This window comes from Synchiropus splendidus, chromosome 9 (assembly GCF_027744825.2).
Source record: "Synchiropus splendidus isolate RoL2022-P1 chromosome 9, RoL_Sspl_1.0, whole genome shotgun sequence".
Taxonomy (NCBI): Eukaryota; Metazoa; Chordata; class Actinopteri; order Syngnathiformes; family Callionymidae; genus Synchiropus; species Synchiropus splendidus.
In genome coordinates, this window is record NC_071342.1 from 23,726,537 (window position 1) to 23,749,351 (window position 22,815).

Sequence of the window (22,815 nt, forward strand, 5' to 3'; positions counted from 1 at the left end):
TTTGCAGGGACCACTTGATCAAACACCTACTCTCACTGAATCAGAATCTGAATCAGAATCAAATGTATTGCCGTGGTCAGTGGGGATCCCACCAACTATGAAAGTGCTTCACAATAAAGTGCTGTTAATAAAATAAAATAAAATAACAAAGACTGATCACAAATTCAATAGTCAAGAGCCAGAGAAGACATATATAAAAATATACGCCCAATTAGAAAAACTATTTTTACTGAGGTTCTAACCCTCTGATTTTTGTGGGACAAGATTCGTGTGATCAAAGTTCAACTCCAAAAGTGAAATTGGTGAATTAAATTTCAATCAAATTTACTTGAGAAAAATAGGCATTTAAAAATCCGAACTATTGTAAATAACTACTCAATAATCTGATGGCACAGTTATACGTCCACAGCAGAGCAGGTAACAAATAAAAAAATCGTACAAACATGTTTTCTGGTGTGCCTTGTTTAAATTCGAAGGACGACACCGATTTCAGTGGAATTCAGATTGTCGTCCGTTTCGTTTAATTTTTTATCTTCAGCCCAGACGGTCAGACGGAGCACGCGACACAGCGGGCAGTTCCTCAGATTGCTGGCGTGTTTGAGGCCTATGACTCAGGAAGCGGCCGTCGTAGACGAGGAGCGGATAGCCGGGTCAGATGTTTTGGCTGATTGAACGAGAGACGTGAATTGACTTGCTTCTGTCAACAGTGTCAGCTCATCAATCCAATTCAGGTGAGGACACGCGCTATTTAATTCCTGTGTCCTGAAATGCAAACGTAGTCGCGGATACCTTCCCTGCTAGCTAAAGCTGTTAGCTAGCTTGTCTGTACAGTGACTGCGTGGTGGATGCTACATCTGAGGTCCTTTGCTGATAACGTGTTGGCTTATTATTACAACATACGCGAGTGAAGTTGGGAATTGAAACGAGCGCATACACACTATTACCTTTATTCTCGGTGCAACGTGTCGGATAGCTGGATAAAGTGTGACTGTTAAGTGCCATTTAGCTTGTGCGGTGGCAGTTCGCTTGCCGAAGAGCCCGGTATTGACTGACGTGCGGTATTAAACCGAAGGCTACATGACACGTATTGCGTAGTGGCAAACCTACGCTTTTATTTCTCGAACGCCATCGATTTCGGCTGAATATATTGGGATTCAGATACGTGTGGCTAACGTGCTAGCTTCGCTTCGTCAGCATGGCTTCCGCTCAACGAAGCAGTTAGTATAAGATTAATGTTTGTTGGAAATTAGCGACCCGTGACGTGGTCACTCCATATTGCTGTGTGCCGTTTCAACACGAGTGGGACGACGGGCGAGATTCCATTCTGGGCTGATGGAAAATTCATTGAATCTGACCAGCGTTACCTACTGTTAATGTACTTAAAGGATAGTCAAACATCACGCCAGTCGGAGAGTGCACCGCCAAAAGATTGGTCCGTGCTGGTTTTGTCGCTTGATGTTTTGTTGACCGCAGGTCGACGACTCCTGATTTATAGCACTGTAAATGTAGTTGTATATGTATGCTCGCAAATTCGACCCAGGTGGGGCTGGGCCATGGGGCCTAAAAATCAGGTTCTTATCTTTGTTTTTTTTATGTTTAACTGACCTTTAGCAAAGCCAAATTGAAGAAGTAGAAGAAGGCATGAATTGTGCACATCCCATTACTAAAAATGTCACCCCATTACAATTATTTTTAAAATGTTAACATGAACATCCATTTGGTTATGAAAGTGTGACAGCTCCCATAGAAAAACAGTGTGATGTCACTTGACAGTTGGCAGCTGCTTCATGTTCTGGTGTAGGTGCCACAGTGGCTGGTCAGATCGACTTGGGGGCTACCTATTGATGGTGATATTACATTATATGATGGTTGTACATTGGTGATGCCATCGGTGCACCAGTTACCAGTGCATAATGGAGCAGAAGCAGAGATGACAGCAGCCGAAGACATGGCAATGAGATCCATTTCAGACTGGAGCCAGCTTGTTCTCCTTTCATTTTAAAGCGCTCTTCAAGTTGTTTCTATCGCGACTGACCCTGTGGTACAAGAGTAATGAAAGCAACCTCGCTTTATTTTAGACAAATGTCGTTATCTGTATTTCTTTCCAATGTCGACCTATATTCATCTGTTATTGTGTATCCTGGTTCATAATGTCATGCATTTATGCAGTAAACCATTAATCAGTGATTATGTCCATGAATGCCTATTGCTGAGTACAGAACATTACGCTTTCTCTACAGGTGTTTGGTGCCACTGATGTATTAAGAGACGTCTGGGGTGGTCAGCATGGATCATGACACAGGATTTAGGTGTTGACTTGTGTTATCTTATTACCTGTAAGTATTTTTTATTTTAATAAGCATTTTTATTTTTACAGTGATGTCACACTATCACTCACAAGATGTCACCATGTCACACTATGGAGTGTTCCTTGTCTGACCTCTGATGCCGAAGATTTCTGTGTCTCTTAAATAATATGATGCAGCTGAAGGTAAATTATGGTGTTGAGTGTGTGCCTCACAAAGGCATCATTCAAAGGGAGATGCAATTATGACGAGGCTATCTGGTTGATCTATGATCTCTCCCACCTGTATTATGCTGGCCTTCATGAAGAAAAACTTTTGCGGAAAACCATGTATTACGTTGCACTTCAACTGATGTCACTTTTGTTCTTTGTCAGTGAACATCAATGAAATGAGATAAGGGAGACAGCTAGAGGAGCCTTGCCCCTCATGTCACCTTTTTAAACCATGGCTGGCCTAAAACTCATCACCCCTGCAACATCATCCATGGGGCCCTTTTTTGCTCTTCCGTGGCAGCAGGAGGCAATCCATGACAACATCTACACACCGCGGAAGTACCAGGTATTTATACATCAATTCTACATCCGCCAATTCTTTTTTTTAACCATAAGGTTGCTTCATTTCCTAAGCCAAAAGTCAAGGTCAAGTCAAATCATCGTCATCTGTAAACTCTGTAAACTTTTATCACCTCACTAAGCTAGTTAGAATCTGGTATTTAAAGTATACTACTGTATACTTGTACTCACTCATGGCAGCACCCGGTACCTACAACATTTTTCCCTTGCAATATTCACCATCCGCAGATTCAGTGCATCGTAGTTTTGTTCAGGGCTGTCAACTCTCATGCAAATGAGGGTGGTCGCAGGCTCTCATGCCTCATTTCTCATGTGACAAATGTACTCCCTGATGCTCTGTATGGTGGCGGAGTTAAGCTCTGTGTGCACTGGGAACTGTCTGCGCGAGTACATGTACCATTCTGTGTTGGGGGTATAACTGGCTCATGTAGTCCACAGAACTAGAAATTGAAACTGCGTTACATCTTCCAAACTCACAGAGCTAACTCACAGAGCATCGATGCTGATAGATTCTTTATTGTGTAGTCATCATTTCCCCTTGATATTTCACAGAGCTTGAAAAGCTGTAGAGTGAAGAACACTTATTATGTTTTCTGTGAATTGTGGTTATGTCTTGCTTCTTGTTCTGCCCTCACTTTAAATTTGGTGCTTGTTTTTTTTGTCCGTAGGTAGAACTTCTCGAGGCAGCTTTGGAACATAATACTATTGTATGCTTGAACAGTGGCTCAGGGAAGACATTTATTGCAGTACTGCTAACAAAAGAACTCTCACACCAAATACGTGGGGATTACAAAGAGAATGCAAAAAGGACTATATTTCTAGTGAACTCAGGTAACTTTGTTTTGTTGTTTATTCAAATAGATTTTTTAAATGTACCAACCTATTAAATAACATATTGCTGCCTTTCATCTATGTCTTCTGAACATGTTCTAGCTTCCTCTGTTGGCCAGCAAGCAACAGTCATCCGCACTCACTCTGACCTCCAGGTGGGAGAATATACAGATTTAGTGGGGAGTTTGTCATGGACAGACGAACAGTGGACTCACGAGATTGCCAGTCACCAGGTAAGATCAGTCATTTTTTATCATTTGGTTTGACCCTTTTAACTCACTTTAAAAACTCTTCCATTTAATGCCTATTTTGTTGGGTGTCATCTTTTTCAGCTCAGCCGCAGTATATAAGTAACCCTACTGTCAATTTCTCTTTTTTACTGCATTAACATGATGAACCTGACACTGAACACTTGTGATAACTACAAATCCAAGTGTAAATTGGAATGAATGTTTTTTTTCTTTTGCCATGGTATGAGTCATGTCTCGGCTAACTTTGCGTCACACTGTCTACCTAAATGATTAGCTTCTTGCTTTTTCCTCATGACTTACTCAGCACTGCTAATAACTAGCATTTTGTCTTTACAGGTCTTGGTAATGACTTGTCATACATTTCTCCAGATATTGAGAAATAAAGTCTTACCTCTGTCACAAATAAACCTTGTGGTTTTTGATGATTGCCACCTGGCGATCGCAGACCATCCTTACCGCAATGTCATGGAGGTGAGGATCTTGGCATGCTAAGCAAATATTCGACTGTCTGTAAACTTAAATGGCTGGTTAACCTTGAACCCTCTCATTTTCTGCAGCTGTTTGATGGCTCTTCCTGTCCTCGTATCCTGGGTCTCACAGCTTCCATTCTCAATGGCAAGTGCAACCCATCGAAATTGGAGGAGAAGATCCAGAATCTTGAGAGAATCTTGAAAAGCAATGCTGAAACTGCAACTGACCTCGTGGTCCTTGACAGGTTTGATGACTTATTGATTCATTTCTTTGAGGTTTCAAAACTTTCTCTTGTGTCTGTAATATGGACTTTGTCAACTTGAAACCATATTGGGATATTGCGTCAGTTAGACTCCAAAACACGTGAGTTTAGTGTTTTCACAGATTTCTGTGCTCTGACGCTGTTGACACACTGAATGAAGCAGTGTTCAGTGTAGATTTTATTTTCCACCGCGAGCCTTCGGTCACACAATCCCGGACCTGCAAAGGTGCCTCCGTCATCACGTTGAACACTGTCATAGAGCCTGACCTGTGGTGTCATCATTAAGTGATGACGTGGCTGCAAATAATGTTCCAGATGATTATTTGCTGTGGTTAATTCAAATGCTCTCTGTCGGATTGCCAAATAATAGTTGATTTCCCTAGCGAAAAAACACATGCCTGTAAAATACTGATGGATAATCTTATGTCATGGTTTCCTGATTTTTTGTTGTAATATATTGTTTTACTTTTTGATGCAGTTGTCTGACATGCCTAACATTAATTGTGAGCTTCTAATGACCATGTCTATTTATTTCAGACATGCCTCTCAGCCACGAGAGGTTGTGCTGGACTGTGGAACCTATTTGGATGAGAGCGGTCTGTCCTCCTGTTTGCTGCGGGAGCTGGATGGTGCACTTGACTTTCTCAGTGACTGCAATATCGCTGTTCCCATTGAAGAAAAGGATCCCACTTTGATTTCTAAGCAGGTAAAAAAACACATTATATACAGAACAAAGAAGCACACATTTTCAAATAATCACTTCATCAAAAAAAATCACACATCTTTTTTCACATAAAATCGTTTTTAATTGGTTTGATACACTCAGTCCACTTAGTCCATATTGGATAACATTTTTATTTATTTGATTTGGAGAGCATGTGTCAACTTGTATGTAATATGTATTCGGCACCCTGGACAACCAAGAGTCACTCCCAGCTCAGCCTTGTCTGCCTTGCCAGCATCTTTTTCTCTACCCGTTCTTAATATATTCTGTGCTCCCTTGTTTTGTACCCTTTGTACATTGTGTAGGTTGAGTTACAAAATAGGTTGTGCTTTCCAATTCCTGTTTCACTTTTTTTCCGATTAAAAAAATGTAATCTCCGCAAATGGGGACCTTGGAGATGGTAGATGGTACATGGTCCCCTTTAAATGAATTAGATGAGACTACCTAAATGTTTGGTATTCCGGTATAGATAGGTGGTAACGCATCAACGTGTGCCTTTTGCAGATTCTTTGCGACTGCCGAGTTGTCTTGCAAGTGCTGGGACCTTGGTCTGCAGATAAAGCAGCAGGCATCATGGTTCGTGAACTGCAGAAGTACATCAAACATGAGTTGGATGATTTCAATCGCAGATTCCTGCTCTTCACTGAAACCATTCTGCGTAAAATTCATGCCCTCTGTGAGGTGCACTTTTCTCCTGCCTCCCTGGACCTCAGATTTGTCACGCCAAAGGTCCTCAAACTGTTGGAGATTTTGCATGAATACAAGCCTTTTGAGAGGCAGCAGTTTGAGAGTGTAGAATGGTACAACAATCGGAATCAGGACAACTATGTCTCATGGAGTGACTCAGAAGATGAAGAGGTTGAGACAAAAGAAAGGCCTGAGGCAAACTTCCCTTCTCCTTTTACCAACATATTGTGCGGAATCATCTTCGTGGAGAGGCGATACACAGCTGTGGTCCTCAATCGGTAGGTTAACGCCTCATTTTGCCAATTTCATGATGCCCATTTTCTTCACACAAAATAATGCATTGCATGTTCTTTAAACATATATTCATGATCTTCCACTCAGAAGTTGTTAGTGAGTGCTTCAGAGGGTACCTGGCATAATTCATCCACATATAAAGAGCGTCGTCATACTTTTTAAGACCCTTGTTTAGCACAACACAGTTTGCCACAGTTTCTTCAGCAGTTAACTCAGAACTGCCATTTCAACATTTTGGTGCGACCTGTTACTTAATACGGCACCAGTTTGCAGACTGCATCACAAGTAGTTCAGAAATTAAATCCCTTGAAATGCCTGATTGCGAGACATTAGCTTCTTGTGCGCTGCTTAAGTTCTGTGGTGATTGCAGTTGAGTTGTTTCCATCTCTTCTCCTGTCAATGGACTGACTATTTCCTTATTTTTTCCCCCTTTTTTTCATTGGACTAATTCATTGTGACTAATCCAGTCTTATCAAGGAAGCAGGGAAGCAAGATCCAGAACTGGCCTACATAAACAACAACTTCATTACTGGCCATAGTATTTGCAAGAACCAGCCCCGTAACAAGCAGATGGAGATAGAATTCAGGAAACAAGAGGAGGTAATTGTTTGTTTTGTCTTTGGTGTTGTACTACGATTTTACTATTTATGATGAGAACATTCCAGAGGAGTTTTTTTGACAAAAAAACAACCATTGCTTTTATTGCCAGCTTGCAGAGGGAAAAAAAACTATATATATATATATATTTCCTCATTTGATTTGCAGGTGCTACGAAAGTTCCGGGCACATGAAACCAACCTGCTTATTGCTACTAGCATTGTGGAGGAAGGAGTGGACATTCCAAAGTGCAACTTGGTGGTGCGCTTTGACCTCCCATCAGAGTACCGGTCATATGTCCAGTCTAAAGGCAGAGCCCGGGCTCCTGTCTCCAACTACATTATGTTGGCAGATAGTGAGAGGACAAAGTCCTTTGAAGACGATCTCTCAACATATAAGGCCATAGAGAAGGTAAGGCCCACGTACTGTATCCCACTGAGACACTAATAAAATACTCCTGACCTAGGTATTTTGATACTTGTGAGTGAATAAAAGCTTTATCTTAACCCTGCGGGCGAGTTTTTCAATAAAACATCCAACTTCGGCGTCACTATTTTCATCTTCATAAAACAAATGGATTATCACAAACAAAAAAATGACCATTTTGTAATGTTCACTAACTTAACCGCAACATGTCTCGTCTGCACCGACAATCATCAGCAAAAGATCGTAAGATACAATGAGGTAAATAATCCATTAAATGGGCCTAAACTAAGACAATACAATTGTTTTCATCATATTAATATCAGCATTAACAAAGAATATACTATATAAATAGCTCTCCTTCAGCCTCCACTTTGGACGTCATGTTTCTTTTCTGAAAATACGCAACGCATTCTGGGTAGTCCTTACTCCTAAGGCTTCTCCTGCACCACCCTTGAGAGTAAGCCTGCACAGGAAGAGAGAAACAAGAGACGGGCCCTGGCGGTACCGGTTTCAGAGACTATACACTGGTCTAGTGAAAAAATTGAGAAAGCAAACGGTGTAGTCTATGATAGTCTCATGAGTCTCAAGTTCTTTGCTGTCCAGCGTCGTCAATATCATGGTGGAACTGTGTCAGTTTACATGTAGAGAAGATAGAGGGACTGTGGAGCATACTGCTTTGACAATTTTAGACTTTTTATATTCAGTATACATTTTCCCACAGTGGTACCAAACCCTCCATGTCCTCCACCTTATCTAGCTTCATCATTATCTCTACTCTCACCTCTAGTCTTCATACCCCTCTTTATTACATCCATGAACCTCGGTGGTTGTCTTCCTCTCTTTCTATTTCTGGTACCTGCATGTCTAATGTTCTTGGTCCTACATGTCCTATTGGATCACAGGTACGTCAAGTTACTTTGTTGTAACTATCAACAAAATGTGTATTTTAAGACTAGTCCACTGAGACAATTCCACTGGGTATGAAGTTTAAATTCACTGCAACCGCTACTCTCGTTTACATCGTCGAGCATCTGCAGTAGTTAATGAGGGGTCGGCGAGCTGCGGCTCTGGAGTTGAATGCACCCAGGTGAATTGTCTCGGTTAACTTAACGTACCTCTGCTCCAACAGGTACGATGTACTCTTGAAAAAAGAGAATTTGGCCGAAAAAGTGGCATTTCCTTTTTTCGCTGTAGGGTTTTACCACTCAAATAGGACTGCTGGAACCGATGGTTATGATAATGCATGCAAAAACTGCTGCTGGTGTGGTTTTGTAGTTACAGCCAACAGGCCTGCGGTGTGGAGGTATTTCAGTACACCCGAGGTTGCGATTGTGCAATGTTGAAATTACTAGAGGGGTGCATCAGTAAAGCATATCTCTGTGTGGCAGTTGTTACATGCTGGAAGTACTCAACACAATTGATTTTGTACTCACAGCTGCTGACTTCATAGCCCAGTTCCACTGATGCATCTGTTGCAGTCACTGTTCATTTAATGGCAGCGGACCACAGAGTGAAAACAATACAAAAAAATGCCCTTTTTAGAGTCTGTCAGCACTGGCTTCTTAAGGTCCTCTCCACATTATAGTGGCTATACTAATAAAGATCCTCTTTTGGATGCCAAAATAAAGCTTTGAGATGCAGAATGCACTTCACAGGAAAAAAGGACTTGTCTCACTGCACCCTCGTTTTCTGCTGTGTCATGTGTGATATCTTAGCCATAAATGCAGTGCTCCTAATAATTGACATTATGGTTCTTTCTTCAATTTTCAGCTGTAGTCACCATTTTTGTTTTCAGCCAAAATTGTTCATTTCGGTACAGCCCTACTACAAAGTTTTGTGACAGTGTTGTGCTGACAGGAAAGAATTTATTAACTCAGTGTACCACCACAGGCAGCGTTATGCAAAACAATATGTGCATTTAAGGCTTATTATTATTAATATTCACACTTTTTATTTTCAAGGTTTGTTTTCACTTAAAACGTCATCATTTATGTATTGTAGCTCATTCTCAATGTAGATGCCCATCTTGTCCAGATGCACCTGCAAGGTTGAAAATGTTGTCTTTTATCTGTTGAGCAGATTTTGAGGAACAAGTGTTCAAAGTCAGTGGAGGTGAGTGAGTTTGACACTGATCAAGAGTTTGATGATGACAACATTCTCCCACCCTATGTTCTTCGATCTGAAGATGGAGGTCCCCAGGTAACCATCAACACAGCTATTGGGCACATTAACAGGTAACTTCATCCTTACCTCTGCTGTGAATATATTTAAAAAATGCTACTACTACAAAAATGCTATACTGTCTGTGCATTTATCTTGGTACTTAGGTATTGCGCAAGGCTACCAAGTGACCCTTTTACCCATTTGGCGCCAAAGTGTAAAACTGTGGAGACACAGGATGGAAAGTTCCAGTCTACACTTTATTTACCCATTAATTCTCCACTGAGGACCCCTGTTCAGGTAGAACTGATTGATAAAAGCAAATGTGTTTGTCTTGTTTTGTCCCAGTAATAACGACAAAACGTGTCACTATCATTAAAGGGTCCTGAAATGAGTTGTGTCAGACTGGCAGAGAAAGCGGTTGCTCTTTTATGCTGTGAGAAACTACACAAAATGGGTAAAGACAGTGTCTGCGTGCGTGATTCTGTTCTGTTCTGTACCTGCACTCATTTGTTTTTACTCTGGTTAATAGGTGAGCTGGATGATCATTTGATGCCAGTGGGAAAGGAAACTGTTAAGTATGAAGAAGAACTTGACCTTCACGATGAAGAGGAGACTTGCGTTCCGGGCCGCCCTGGGTCCACCAAAAGGAGGCAGTGCTACCCCAAAGCTGTGAGGCATATTTTTTTGCCTTGGAAGTGTTTTTTTTTTTTTTTTTTTTTTTTTTTTTAAGATGTTTTCAATATTTGGTTAAAATCTGATTGGTATGATTTCGTGGTAACCAATTATAAATTAGAACAGTGATCATTTAAAAATAATGCAAATTTCCAAAAATATAACCACATTAACAAGGTTAATTAAAAGAAAAATATGTGATAAAATCTGTGATGGTGGTGGTTCAGCTCCATGCATTTTTTTGTGTGTGTGCATGAGTCTGAGTGCCTGTGTGTTTTATTTGGGCACTAGTTTACATGTAGTAGGTATTGGGTGCTGTCATGAATGAGTGTTTGAGGAGTTAAGCAAAATAGGCCCGATGTGAGTACTGGTGCTGATCTCAGTATTGGAACATCCCTAATGAGTATTATTCTATTGTAACACTATTTTTGATAGATAATAAGTTGTTTTTCCTCTTGTCATCTGCAGATACCAGAATGCCTACAGGACAGTTATACAGAGCCAGAACAGACTTACTACCTGTATGTGATTGGGATGGTCCTGACTACCCCGCTTCCTGATGAACTCAACTTTCGACGCAGGAAACTCTATCCCCCAGAGGACACCACCAGGTGCTTCGGCATCTTGACTGCTAGACCGATACCTCGAGTAAGCACCCATTTGGCTCCACCAAATTTTAAACTTGAGAGTTTCTTTTAATGTTGTACAAAACTGCTAGAATTTTGTCTTCATATAGCAAATGACCTTTGATCGTGATCTGTCACATATGTTCTACAGATCCCATATTTTCCGGTGTACACTCGCTCAGGGGAGGTGACGATCTCTATTGAGCTGCAAAAATCTGACTTCAAACTCACGTCGGGACAGCTGGACCTCATCACACGCCTGCACCAATACATCTTCTCCCACATTCTCCGTTTGGAGAAACCTGCCCTGGAGTACAAGCCCATGCTGGCAGACTCTGCTTATTGTGTTCTACCACTGAATGTTGGTGAGGGAAAATAATTACCCTATGCTGCATTAAATGTTTGCTATTTAGCCACATATCTCCTTGTAAAATAGCTCAACAGGAGCAGTTTCTGGCCACTAAGTAAAGTTGACTGCTACTGAGCCTTATTTTCACTGGTTTCATCAACGTTTGATCAACCCGTAGTCTTTTACCACTTTTAATTTTCAGTATGACTCCAAATCCAGACGTCCATTCATGGATTAATACATTTGATTTCTGTTGATAATTTTTGTGTGGTTTTGATGTCAGAGCACTCATCTATGTAAAAAACAAAATATTGAATAATATTTAATAATTAATTTCATACATTCAGATCTACAATGTTATTTCATGTTCCTTGTCTTTTTTTTTTAGCTGTGTATATTTTATCACAATAGAATGAATATTAAATGCGCACTATAAAACATTTTTATGCAGGATTCCTTTTGTTTTTGATTGTCAGACTTTATTTCATATACTGTATTTGTCTTTTTTTCAGTTGGGGATTCTGATGCTCTAGACATTGACTTTAAATTCATGGAGGACATTGAAAATTCAGAGGCTCGCATTGGCATTCCCACCACTCAGTATACCAAACAAAACCCCTTTATTTTCAAGCTGGAGGACTACCAGGATGCTGTCATCATTCCAAGGTACTTCATTTGAAATGTCTGCTAGCCATCTGTCATGAGTTTCTGATGTATTCAAGAAGAAATTTGACTGATTTGTTCTCCTCTTCCTAGATACCGTAACTTTGACCAACCTCATCGTTTTTATGTGGCTGATGTGTATACAGACCTGACACCTCTCAGCAAGTTTCCATCACCTGAATATGAGACTTTTGCTGAGTACTACAAAACAAAGTACAATCTGGACCTCTCTAACCTGAACCAACCACTCCTGGATGTCGATCACACATCCTCTCGGTGAGTTAAGCGTTATCTCGCAAATAAACATGTTTTGGGTATTGATCATTGCTTTTCTTCGATATGATGTGACGGAAGCCAATGGCTGCGATGTCTTGCAAGATGTTTTGTTCATGTTTTCAATTAACACCATCATCTGCTGTACATTTGTGATGTTTTTCTGTAGTCAAAGTCAAAAGCAGTCAGTCTGGCCACCTTAATTGCAGCACGCATATGAATGGGCCGAGCGTGTGAGGAAAGCCGCAGAATGGAGGGAAATTTACTTCTCCTTGATGAGAAACCATTTTTATTTCAACCTGTCTAGTTAATGTTAAAACTTTCCCCTTTGCTTCCTTGTTTCTCTATCGCTTCTTGATTGGCTGCGCTTGCGTTTATATTATACTGGCGGAAACCCTGGCCTGTAATTTCATTGGTCCGACGCGTCCAAAGTCCAATAATATTGGCAGAATGATGGGAGTTCAGAACATCGCGCCAGCAGCATATTGACCGGTGTGGCTTCTGTATGTACAAAATGTCGTATAGATATTTTATTTGGATGCAGTCCAAAGTCTGTAAATTACTATATCTACAGTAGTCTCGACATACAAAATAACACTAAGCTGTTTTTAGCATAGTTTTAAATTCAATCAAATTTTAAATTGTTGCTGTATGCTGTTAAACATACTAAAAAATATTTAAAACATCTATCTGTATTTGGATATCACTTACATTGGACTTGGGGTAAGTGCTTGGATTGACTTAAATATTAGATTTGGTGTGATTCAAGGCTTAGTTTGGGGGTGTAGAGTAAACCATTTTAGACAACAATTAGGAGTACAGCAGGTCCTCTCTCATGGAAACGGAAAAGAGCATATTTCTTTCCCAATTGTTCTCATTGTACTTCAGTGTCATCCTCCGACCTCCATCCAGTCAATAATCACATCGTTTTATTATTAATAAAAATGGTGACCGTGAGATCCTCAGCAACTGGTAGAATGAATTGGTTAAATACTTGTGTACTTGTGTTTTTGGTTTTAATTATTTTTTCTGCTTTCAGATTAAACCTGTTGACACCTCGTCACTTGAATCAGAAAGGAAAGGCTCTGCCGCTCAGCAGTGCTGAGAAAAGGAAGGCTAAATGGGAGAGTTTGCAGAACAAGCAGGTTTGGATTTTTTTATAAAGGGCAGGGGGCATGTACAGTAACCCTGGGTTTAAGAGTTGTCTACAGATGAGTAAATTCATCTGATGACCTGATTTACACTCTTCTAAGTTGCATCTTTGTCTGACAAATATTCTTTTTGGTGTTTTTGTCAGATCCTAGTCCCAGAGCTTTGTGCCATCCACCCCATCCCTGCCTCTCTGTGGAGGAAAGCAGTGTGTCTGCCTAGTATTCTTTACCGCCTCCACTGTCTGTTGACTGCTGAGGAACTCCGATCCCGAACAGCCAAAGAAGCCGGAGTGGGCTCTGAGACTCTACCCCCTGACTTCAGGTGACTGTTCTGTCTCTGCAAGTCTTTTTGAAACTCGTGTATTTTGCTGACATTGTATGGCAAATGTGTAACGTTCACGTAATAGTGATATTATATGAAGTGAATTGAGCTATGAAGCCTCAATGAAGCACTGACCACATTACATGAATTAATATTGTGTGGATTTAGGCTCATCGTTTTACATATGGAGTAAAGATGTATTTGCTGTCAATTTTTGTTGCACTAACACAAAATAACTCAACAAAACAACAAACAACAAAACAAAAGTGTTGCATTTACTTTTTAATCAATTTAATGAGTCTTGCTAAACCTTTTTGAGGTGAGGTCGACATTGCCGATGCCTCATTATTACCCAAGAATGTCAACACACATTTTAAGACAATAGTCTGGGGATTTGTAACCACTTGGTGCTTTTCTGTAGCTTAATTGTCTCTCTGAATTTGACAGGTATCCAAACCTGGACTTTGGCTGGAAACAAGCAATTGACAGCAAAATATTGATCTTTGCACTTGAGTCCTGCTCTGTTGACAGTGGTGACTGCTCCACCTCTTCAGAACAATTACACCACGAATCCCCTCACCCCATGTATCAAAGTCCTCACAACTCTGCCCTGCCTGAGGAAAGCACCTGCTCCAAGAGCCACATGAATGGTAGCACCCTTGTTACAAATCTTAGCAACAGGGTTTGTCCACCAAGGGAGAGTCTTTACCAACCTGAAAGTTGTTCACTTGCTCTCAACAACTCTCCCGTTAAGCTAAGTTCTGAATCATTGCAATGCCCTACCTCATTTTCTGTGAAACCCTGTCAGAGTCTGAATAATCCAAGTACAAGTCCTCAGCAGCATAGTAATGAACAGACACCCAAGAAGTTTTCTGAGCACACAAGTATATCTACCTCTATCAGCTTCAAGAACCCCAACACTCCCTCTGCTCAGAACACATGCACAGTAGAAACAATTCCTTCTTTGGATGTCAATCCAATTGCCCCGTCGAGAGACATGACACCAACCTTCCACAAGAGCCTGGGTCCCAACCCGGGTCTCATACTGCAAGCATTGACCCTGTCCAATGCCAGTGATGGTTTTAACCTGGAGCGACTGGAGATGCTTGGCGACTCTTTCTTGAAGCATGCAATCACTACTTATCTCTTCTGTACCTACCCTGATGCCCACGAAGGCCGACTCAGCTACATGAGGAGTAAAAAGGTGAGCTTCATAACTCAATTGCATTCAGCTAGGGATGGTGTTACTAAGGAGAAGACATTGGAGGAAGAATAGATACCAGACACTAAGACTAGAAGTTGGGGTTGTTGGGTTGTTATATTTGATATTCATGTGACCTACATTTCTTGGTGTTGACACTCTCGTGAGACCTTGAACCGTGAGGTTAATAGGCACCTATGTATGTCCTTGCTCTTCCACAATAATTTTCACCTTTCCTGAAACGTGAATAAGTTAGTACATTTGGAAATGCCAGTCCGCTTTAAGAAAATGTCTTATGAGTATTCATTCTGCGATTTTGCAGGTTAGCAATTGCAATCTCTACCGCTTGGGGAAGAAAAAGGGACTTCCAAGCATGATGGTGGTTTCTATCTTTGACCCCCCTGTCAACTGGTTGCCTCCGGGGTATGTAGTCAACCAAGACAAGTGCAGCACTGACAAGCTGGATTTAGAAGAGGTAGGTGTATAGTTTTCAGATTTAAAGATTAAAAACAACCTAACAACCGCAGCCTGGTTGAAACTAATTTTTCTTAATTTGATAATGTCATGTCTTCATGCTAATTTCATGGTCTTTCAAGAGGTTCAAGAGGATGATGTCAGTTGCTGCATTTGAACACGAAGTAGTGTCCTGACTGAGACACTGATGTGAGAAGCACTGCTAATATATCGAGATGTTCTCTTCCTCCCTCAATACACGTTTGTCCAAAGAGTTGTTTTTTTTTTTTTTTTTGCAGTTACTGTGCATGGCAAAACTTTTTACAGTGCAGTCCATTATCAAGCCCATGATCCTTTGCAGGTTACATGAACACATACTTGTATATATTATTCTATACCATTTTTTTTGCTGACCGAGTACAAGTAGTGACATTTGATACTTTGCTGATATCGAGTATCAACCAACCATTTGGAATAATGATTTCTTTTTCAGTACATGACCTGAACACATATGACACCACTGCCACAGATTTCAATTTCAGCCAGGACACTCGATGCATATTCTGAAATATAAGATGTGTTACATTATTTTAATTGGTGAGGAGACTTAATGAGCATCCTGTATATTAGAATTGCTTTGTTGACTCATCCTCCCACGCAGACTTGAAGGAAGTCTTCAACTGAAGTGACTGAAGAAGGAAGGTGCTGGTTGGCTCCCATGGTGCTGACACAACTTCTGGGAAAGTCAAACTGTGGCCATAAACACTTGTAGCGAAAACACCATTAACAGGACTTACTATCCGCTCACAGCATTACAGTACTAAAAACAATCGTAAAGTGAACCAGCAGGTGATAAACCACAGATAATAATAAATGTGTATAGCACAGACATAATGGCTTTCAGAACTGAATTGTAAAGATGTGTTTTGTGTGCCCTTGCCATCCTGCGAAATCAACAGTCTCTAGCCAATGGGAGTTCTGAAAACTGTGAGATGGAAGAAGAAAATGATGCACCAAGTGAGCTGATGATGCAAGGAGAGCCAAAGGATGAAGCCAGCATGGAGGATGACCTGGAGTACTACAACGAACACATCAAGTTCATAGACAACATGTTGCTAGGATCAGGAGCATTTGGAAAGAAGATTTCTCTTGGTGGCCTGCCTACACCCGTCTCTCCTGCAAACCCATCTCTGTCTCTGGCTTCTCCATCTGAATGGAAGTCCCCCAAGTCGCCGCTTAATTCTGCTATTGGTAAATACCACTTGGAGACGGTTTCCAGTGGACATTCTGTTGAGGAGTTTGACTACAGCTGCTGGGATGCTATGTGTTACCTTGACCCTACCAAGGCCAGTGAAGAAGATGATTTTGTGGTGGGTTTTTGGAATCCATCGGACGAAAACTGTGGAAATGAACTTGGCAAACAGTCCATATCTTACGACCTTCACACAGAGCAGTGCATTGCTGACAAGAGCATTGCTGACTGCGTGGAGGCTCTGTTGGGTTGCTATTTGACAAGCTGTGGTGAGCGTGCTGCCCAGTTGTTCCTCTGCTCATTGGGCCTCAAGGTGAGGAATTACTAGAATCAATGTATTATTATTATTATCCAGTTTCCTACAAGTGCATTTTGGTTTTAATGATTGCAGGTTCTACCACTTGAGCAATCCAGCCAAGCATCAGGAATGGCACAGCACCAGAACTCAACACTGGACCAGTGCTATGGTTGGCTTAAGATCCCACCCCGTTGCATGCTGGACCATCTGGACACTAAGCAACACCTTCACCATTTAATCTCTGGATTTGAGAACTTTGAAAGGAAGATTAACTATACATTTAAAAACAAGGCCTATCTCCTGCAAGCTTTCACCCATGCTTCGTACCATTACAACACCATCACAGGTGAGACTGCAACCGGTGTTCTCTGGGTACAGATTACTTGACTTCTGCTAGATCCCAGGATGACATTACATATATTGTGTCTGTTCACAATCTTGATTCTTATGTTATATGTAATAAATTATGTAATAATGATAACTGTAATTTAACACTACAATGTCATTTTCCCCTTTTTCTTAAGATTGCTACCAGCGTTTGGAATTTCTTGGTGATGCAATTCTCGACTACCTCATAACAAAGCACCTCTACGAAGATCCCCGGCAACACTCCCCGGGGGTGCTGACCGATTTGCGTTCAGCACTGGTCAACAACACCATCTTTGCCTCCCTAGCTGTCAAATATGACTACCACAAGTACTTCAAGGCAATTTCACCTGAACTTTTCCATGTCATTGATGACTTTGTTCAGTTTCAACTGGAGAAGAATGAGATGCAAGGCATGGACTCTGAGGTATCCTTTTTTTTGTTCTTTATATGTTGATTGTGGCAATGTGCCAAAGAAAACAGTTTTTGTTCAAAAGAGGGACCTGTGTTCAGGCAAAATTGCATTCAGAGAAGCTAAGCTCGACCCTCCGTTTACATGGAGTGGGTGACGCTGGTTTTATTCTCCGCTTAGTGCTGATACAGTCCTTTGTAGAACGTCAGCATGGGTCTCAGTGTCAGAACCTTACAAGGCGCACATGCAGCGTTCTGAGTCACTACAACAGTTGTTGGAGAGGTTCGAAAACACATTATTTGGAAGTGCATAAGATCAATCGCACAAATTGAACAGTTTACCAAGTGCTCTTTGTGCCATTTGACACACTGATAGACTGCAGTAGGAGCACTTGAGTATCAAAGTTTTATAATCAAAGGATCTTACAGAAAAGGACTGAAATGCTTGAAATTTGAAGTCACTGCTTACCACATCATTACCACTTGACACTAAGTCAAGCAAATTTGAAAGAAAAACTATTTACTTGTGTTTTTGACGAGTTTACAAGGATAAATAGTACAATGAACAGGACTTGGTTTGTCCCGTGTATTGCTATAATCTGGTCATGACCTTCTTTACTGGATTGGATTTTTAAGTCTGTGTTGTCTCCTCTGTTTTCTACCAGCTGCGGCGCTCTGAGGAAGATGAAGAGAAGGAGGAGGACATTGAGGTCCCCAAAGCCATGGGAGATATTTTTGAGTCTCTTGCTGGAGCAATTTATATGGACAGTGGAATGTCATTGGAAATAGTTTGGCAGGTGTATTTTCCAATGATGAGGCCACTTATAGGTAAGACAGTACATGAGAGATGTTCATCTGTTGTCCATGATTGCTTTTGTCAGGGACCCGTTCCGACTGGCTTGTGTTTTTTATATGTACTTTTAGAGAAGTTCTCCGCTAATGTGCCTCGTTCTCCTGTGAGAGAGTTGCTGGAGATGGAGCCAGAGACTGCTAAGTTCAGGTAGCTGATCAATGAAGTTACTGTTGACTGAGTGTGGTAAATGATGGTAAAAGATTGTTGGCCTGTCTGTGACTCTGTGTGACAACATTGTGCGGAAGAGAACCTGTCTTTTCTGTCCTAGTTTCTCTCTTTCTACATTTGATGACAGGGCAAGTCAGTGTGTGAGTAGGTGTAGTTTTCTTACGTAACACATTCAGCTACCCGACATGTAGACAACGTCCGGTTGTGTCTGGTACTGTATGTCAACAGTCATTCAGATGATTATAGCATAGAGAACATGCTAACAAGTTTACCAAAGGGTCGCTATGACTCCATATCACTAAATCCATTACCTTTGTGTCACTTCTAAATAACTCGACAAAGCGCTGGTTCCTCTTCTTTCCGTGGCTACATTAACGCTGGCTGCATATTTAACCTTTGCTGCATTTGCTGCTTGTAATCTGCAGAATATTATTTTCTTTTCAATGTGACGACATCACATACAAAGCTTTGTTTAACAGAACACAATCACTCCATATTGCGTTGCTTCACTTTGGTCTCATTAAATGTGCCTTCAATATAACTGCGTTTTGGTGTGAGATCCAGGTGAAGGTCTGTAAGGAAAGTCGGTTATCATGCTATAGAAGGTTTGAATATGGCAACCAGTCAGATCTTTTACTCATCCATTCTGAAGGAAATGAGATCGCACTGATGGATAGAATAGTTTAAGTTGAAAGAACTTCAGGATAGAAGCACAGAGGCACTGGCCCTTCCACGCACATGTTAAACCTTTCCCTGTCTTTGTCTTTATTGATTACATCATCCCATGCTGTGTGAGCGAATGAGCGCCGCAACGTGGAGCATGTGTCTTTCTTTAATGCGTGATGAGGAGCAAACAAACTAAACGAAGCCCAAAACATCTCATTGACTTCTATGTGTATCTTCCCCTCTCGCAGCCCAGCGGAAAGAACCTATGATGGGAAAGTCCGGGTGACAGTGGAGGTTGTCGGGAAGGGCAAGTTCAAAGGTGTCGGCCGCAGCTACAGAATCGCCAAGTCTGCTGCGGCACGGCGAGCACTACGCAGCCTCAAAGCCAATCAACCTCAGGTCCAAAGCAACTGAGCTCCTCCCTGCAGAAATTTGATGGTGTTGAACCTGTGCTCCTGGTGCAACACCAGCCCTGAGGCTCACCCACACGTCGCCTCACTTGTCTCCAGACTGTAACGGCTGAACTTGACACAAGCAAGTCAAGACGGGAAGTTGTGACATCATAAGCAAACTGATCTCAAGAACTTATTTTATATGGAATCTTTCTTTGCGCAAATACAATCTATATTTTCTCTTCATGCTGTGTGGTATTACTGCTTTTTTAAATGTTTAGGTGTTAAGTCTTTCTTTTTTCTTCTCTCTCCAAGTTCTAATTATTCACTGAAATGTGTTCATCCTCAGAAGAAGGCTGAGATGGCGATCAGATGCCACAAGGGCAAAACATGGCGGTGCCTCACTGAAGCGTGTGGAGCATTATTCCTGACACTTTTTGCACTTGGTCCATGAGGGTCGGTCATTCTTCAGGCTGCACTTGCAGTGACGACAAATTGTATGTAGCACAGAAAATATATCAAATAGATATAAAGTAAGCGAGTGGTATGTTTAGATTTTTTTGCCAAGGTTAATTCTCTGCTCAATGGATTAGAATCTTGACATTCCTACCGAAAATACTATGTATGATTTGCCATGTTGGCTCATGTAAACTGGCATCTTGAGTGCTATAAATCTATAGATGTATCTTCCGAAGGAATTATGATTTTATGGCATTTATTGTGTTCAAAAGGTGGATGTCAGAAGTGGGATTATGGGTTGGTGTTCGCTAAATGTTGTATGAGGTCGCAACTCATCCACTTTAGAAAGAATTGAGTTGCAATATGTTTCATACGTCTCTATGAAAAAGAGTCCAGTGCACTGACTTGTGTTCTTCACACCGCTCAGTTAACCAAAGCTGGAGCTCAGCTGACAATGTGGTTTGAGAAAATCCTTGTTTGTGTTGCTCTCGCTTGAGCTTCTTATCAGTCAACCCTCACTGAATACCTCAGTTCAATGCATGCATATTCTTATCTGAATTTTCTTTTCTCCTTTTTATTTGGTGCTATGTTTTGTACAATGCTTGAATTTTATTTTATTTTTTCAATATTTTTGCACTGTTACTGTAATACCTCTTTTTTTCTCTCTCTCTCTCTCTCTCTCTCTCTCTCTCTATCTAGGATGTCATGCTTTAGAAGGTGTGTTGCCCCTTAAACGCCATAAGATTTCTTGGTCTAGTTGGATAATGATGTGCTTGCTTATCCTTATTATGAGAAACCTGAATTAATCCGGACTGTCACATGTATTGGAGCTCATTAAACACTTATAACCAGACACGATGGAATTTTTCACTCTAAGTGAACGGGTTTAGCATTGAGTGGATCTACGAAGTGATGTTGAAACCATGATGAACTAAAAAAGACTAACAAATCTTGAGTCTAAAGACTTTTCTGTGATCTACTCTGAATTCAGCCATTAAGATTCCACATCCGCTCTTCAATTTGACTGGTCGAGATAAATTCAGTCCCATTTGTGTTTTTATCACCTTTTATTGCAATATTTCATATGTCACTTGTTCAAGAAGCTTTAAGGCTGTGAAGTCATGTTGAAAATAGTTTTCTCAGAGAGATGCCATCTTCAGAAAACACACACGTTGTCCGGCAGCCACTATTGGCGACTGAGACATTGACGTTTTGTAGAAAAAGACAAGGAACTTTTGAAGTTAGTGCTGAGCTTGTGGAAGTCATGTTGTATTTCATTGGCATTGTCTTCTTCTACATGTCGCACAATTGACCACTGCACTTGGGAACCATGTTTTACCTCATGTCGAAGTGTGTAATAACAGGAAAAGAATCAGTGAAAATAATGTATAATGCCATTTTTTTTTCTGAATGAGACTAACCTTTTCAAGGGCGAACATTCATGTGCCTGTGAGATGACACTGTAAGGAAATGAAGAATGTGGGTTCGATGCCTGGATAGAACATGCCTTAATGCACTTGATGGAGAGGACAAAGGTGTCAGGGCCAGCCATATATTCAAAAACACACTGGTATTAAAAAAAAAAATAAAAATGATTGACCAAATTTCAAGGGAAATTTTCTGGTAATGTCTGAGAAAGTAACATGAATGAAAAATTGCCGGCACTTTTCCATGCTGGAGTTGACTCACTGCCACATTCATGCAGGGCACTCCTTGTTTGTGATTCTTTTTGTTTCTACTTCAAGTGGAACAAGATTTGTGTACTACCTCAACAAACACTTGCTTTACTGCACCCTCAATAGTATCTCTTTTTTTTTTTTTATCTGACAGAAGTAACCAGCACTCCTCCTGCTCTTTGTTGTATCAGTAGAAGTATCCCACCCAGTTTTTCCTAGTCAATCTTTCCTTTGTGACGTTTGGTGTGGACGAGCATTAACCCACAGAGGAGCTTGGTGTCACCTGGTCGTGGAACACGACACAGAGAAACATTGTGCGAATAAATTTCATGCCGTTGATCGTCACATGTCAATGGAACTTTTGTGCTGTATCTCCGGTGGTCGGTGGGCTGCACCTTTTCATCACTTACGTTCATTTTTGTTTTAATTTTAATTATTGTAACATAGTAATAACTCAATAAATGCATCAGTATTGCCCAAATGCCTGTGCTCCTGAATACATGAAGTCTTCTGAACGACTTACTTCAGATCGGAGACCAAGGTTGCTCAGTCTGACAAAGTATAGTGGCAGGATGTGATATTCGCTGTATCACAACTCTGACACAACTGACTTGTTGGGAGTTCCATAATGGTGCGTCTCCTGGAATAAACCTATTCTAAGAATATTACACACCACAAATAGCTCCATTAAAGTCTGGTACTATATTATATATTTGTGTTACTCATCTCCACTGTGCTCTCAACAGCTCAGCTTCTGTGTTGTCCATACTGTGGAACGGCAAGAGGGTCATTGGAACACTCACCCTGGGAATCTGTACATTTAATTCAAAACTGACACAAAAAATCTAGCAAAGCACGATGGGCCACACCACTTGAGCCAGTAAAAATAAAGACAAAAGTGAATGCAAAAATTGCACATGTAGATTCTGAGTTCATAACAGCGACAATCAAATATATTCCCTTATATATTATATTATATA

The 22,815-nt window shown here is 40.9% G+C and overlaps 1 protein-coding gene across 3 annotated transcripts; it reads left to right on the forward strand.

Annotated features, from left to right (window-relative positions):
- Positions 1 to 538: 538 nt before the first annotated feature.
- On the forward strand, positions 539 to 22,307 carry dicer1 (dicer 1, ribonuclease type III). Of its 3 annotated transcripts, XM_053874309.1 has the most exons (29): positions 539 to 731; positions 2,241 to 2,336; positions 2,681 to 2,864; positions 3,547 to 3,709; positions 3,812 to 3,942; positions 4,297 to 4,431; positions 4,518 to 4,675; positions 5,231 to 5,399; positions 5,922 to 6,382; positions 6,866 to 6,998; positions 7,164 to 7,406; positions 9,501 to 9,655; positions 9,749 to 9,881; positions 9,963 to 10,038; positions 10,114 to 10,253; positions 10,725 to 10,904; positions 11,034 to 11,247; positions 11,744 to 11,897; positions 11,988 to 12,170; positions 13,207 to 13,312; positions 13,465 to 13,640; positions 14,088 to 14,844; positions 15,164 to 15,316; positions 16,254 to 16,859; positions 16,938 to 17,190; positions 17,369 to 17,637; positions 18,287 to 18,449; positions 18,546 to 18,621; positions 19,557 to 22,307. In XM_053874309.1, the coding sequence occupies exons 3-29, from the start codon at positions 2,751 to 2,753 to the stop codon at positions 19,720 to 19,722; spliced, it is 5,667 nt and encodes a 1,888-aa protein (XP_053730284.1). In that variant the 5' UTR covers positions 539 to 731; positions 2,241 to 2,336; positions 2,681 to 2,750; the 3' UTR covers positions 19,723 to 22,307. The 3 variants fall into 3 exon arrangements, with proteins under 3 accessions (XP_053730284.1, XP_053730285.1, XP_053730286.1); XM_053874310.1 differs by lacking the exons at positions 16,938 to 17,190; positions 17,369 to 17,637; positions 18,287 to 18,449; positions 18,546 to 18,621; positions 19,557 to 22,307 and having other exon boundaries at positions 15,956 to 16,276; XM_053874311.1 differs by lacking the exons at positions 9,963 to 10,038; positions 10,114 to 10,253; positions 10,725 to 10,904; ... (11 more) ...; positions 18,546 to 18,621; positions 19,557 to 22,307 and having other exon boundaries at positions 9,501 to 9,533; positions 9,607 to 9,655.
- Positions 22,308 to 22,815: the final 508 nt, after the last annotated feature.

Bases quoted from the DNA above. Each gene is read 5' to 3' on its own strand.
- dicer1 (XM_053874309.1), top strand. From the start codon at position 2,751: ATGGCTGGCCTAAAACTCATCACCCCTGCAACATCATCCATGGGGCCC. The intron at 6,383-6,865 runs GTAGGTTAACGC...TGACTAATCCAG, and splicing joins ACAGCTGTGGTCCTCAATCG to TCTTATCAAGGAAGCAGGGA. The intron at 10,905-11,033 runs GTAAGCACCCAT...TATGTTCTACAG, and splicing joins CTGCTAGACCGATACCTCGA to ATCCCATATTTTCCGGTGTA.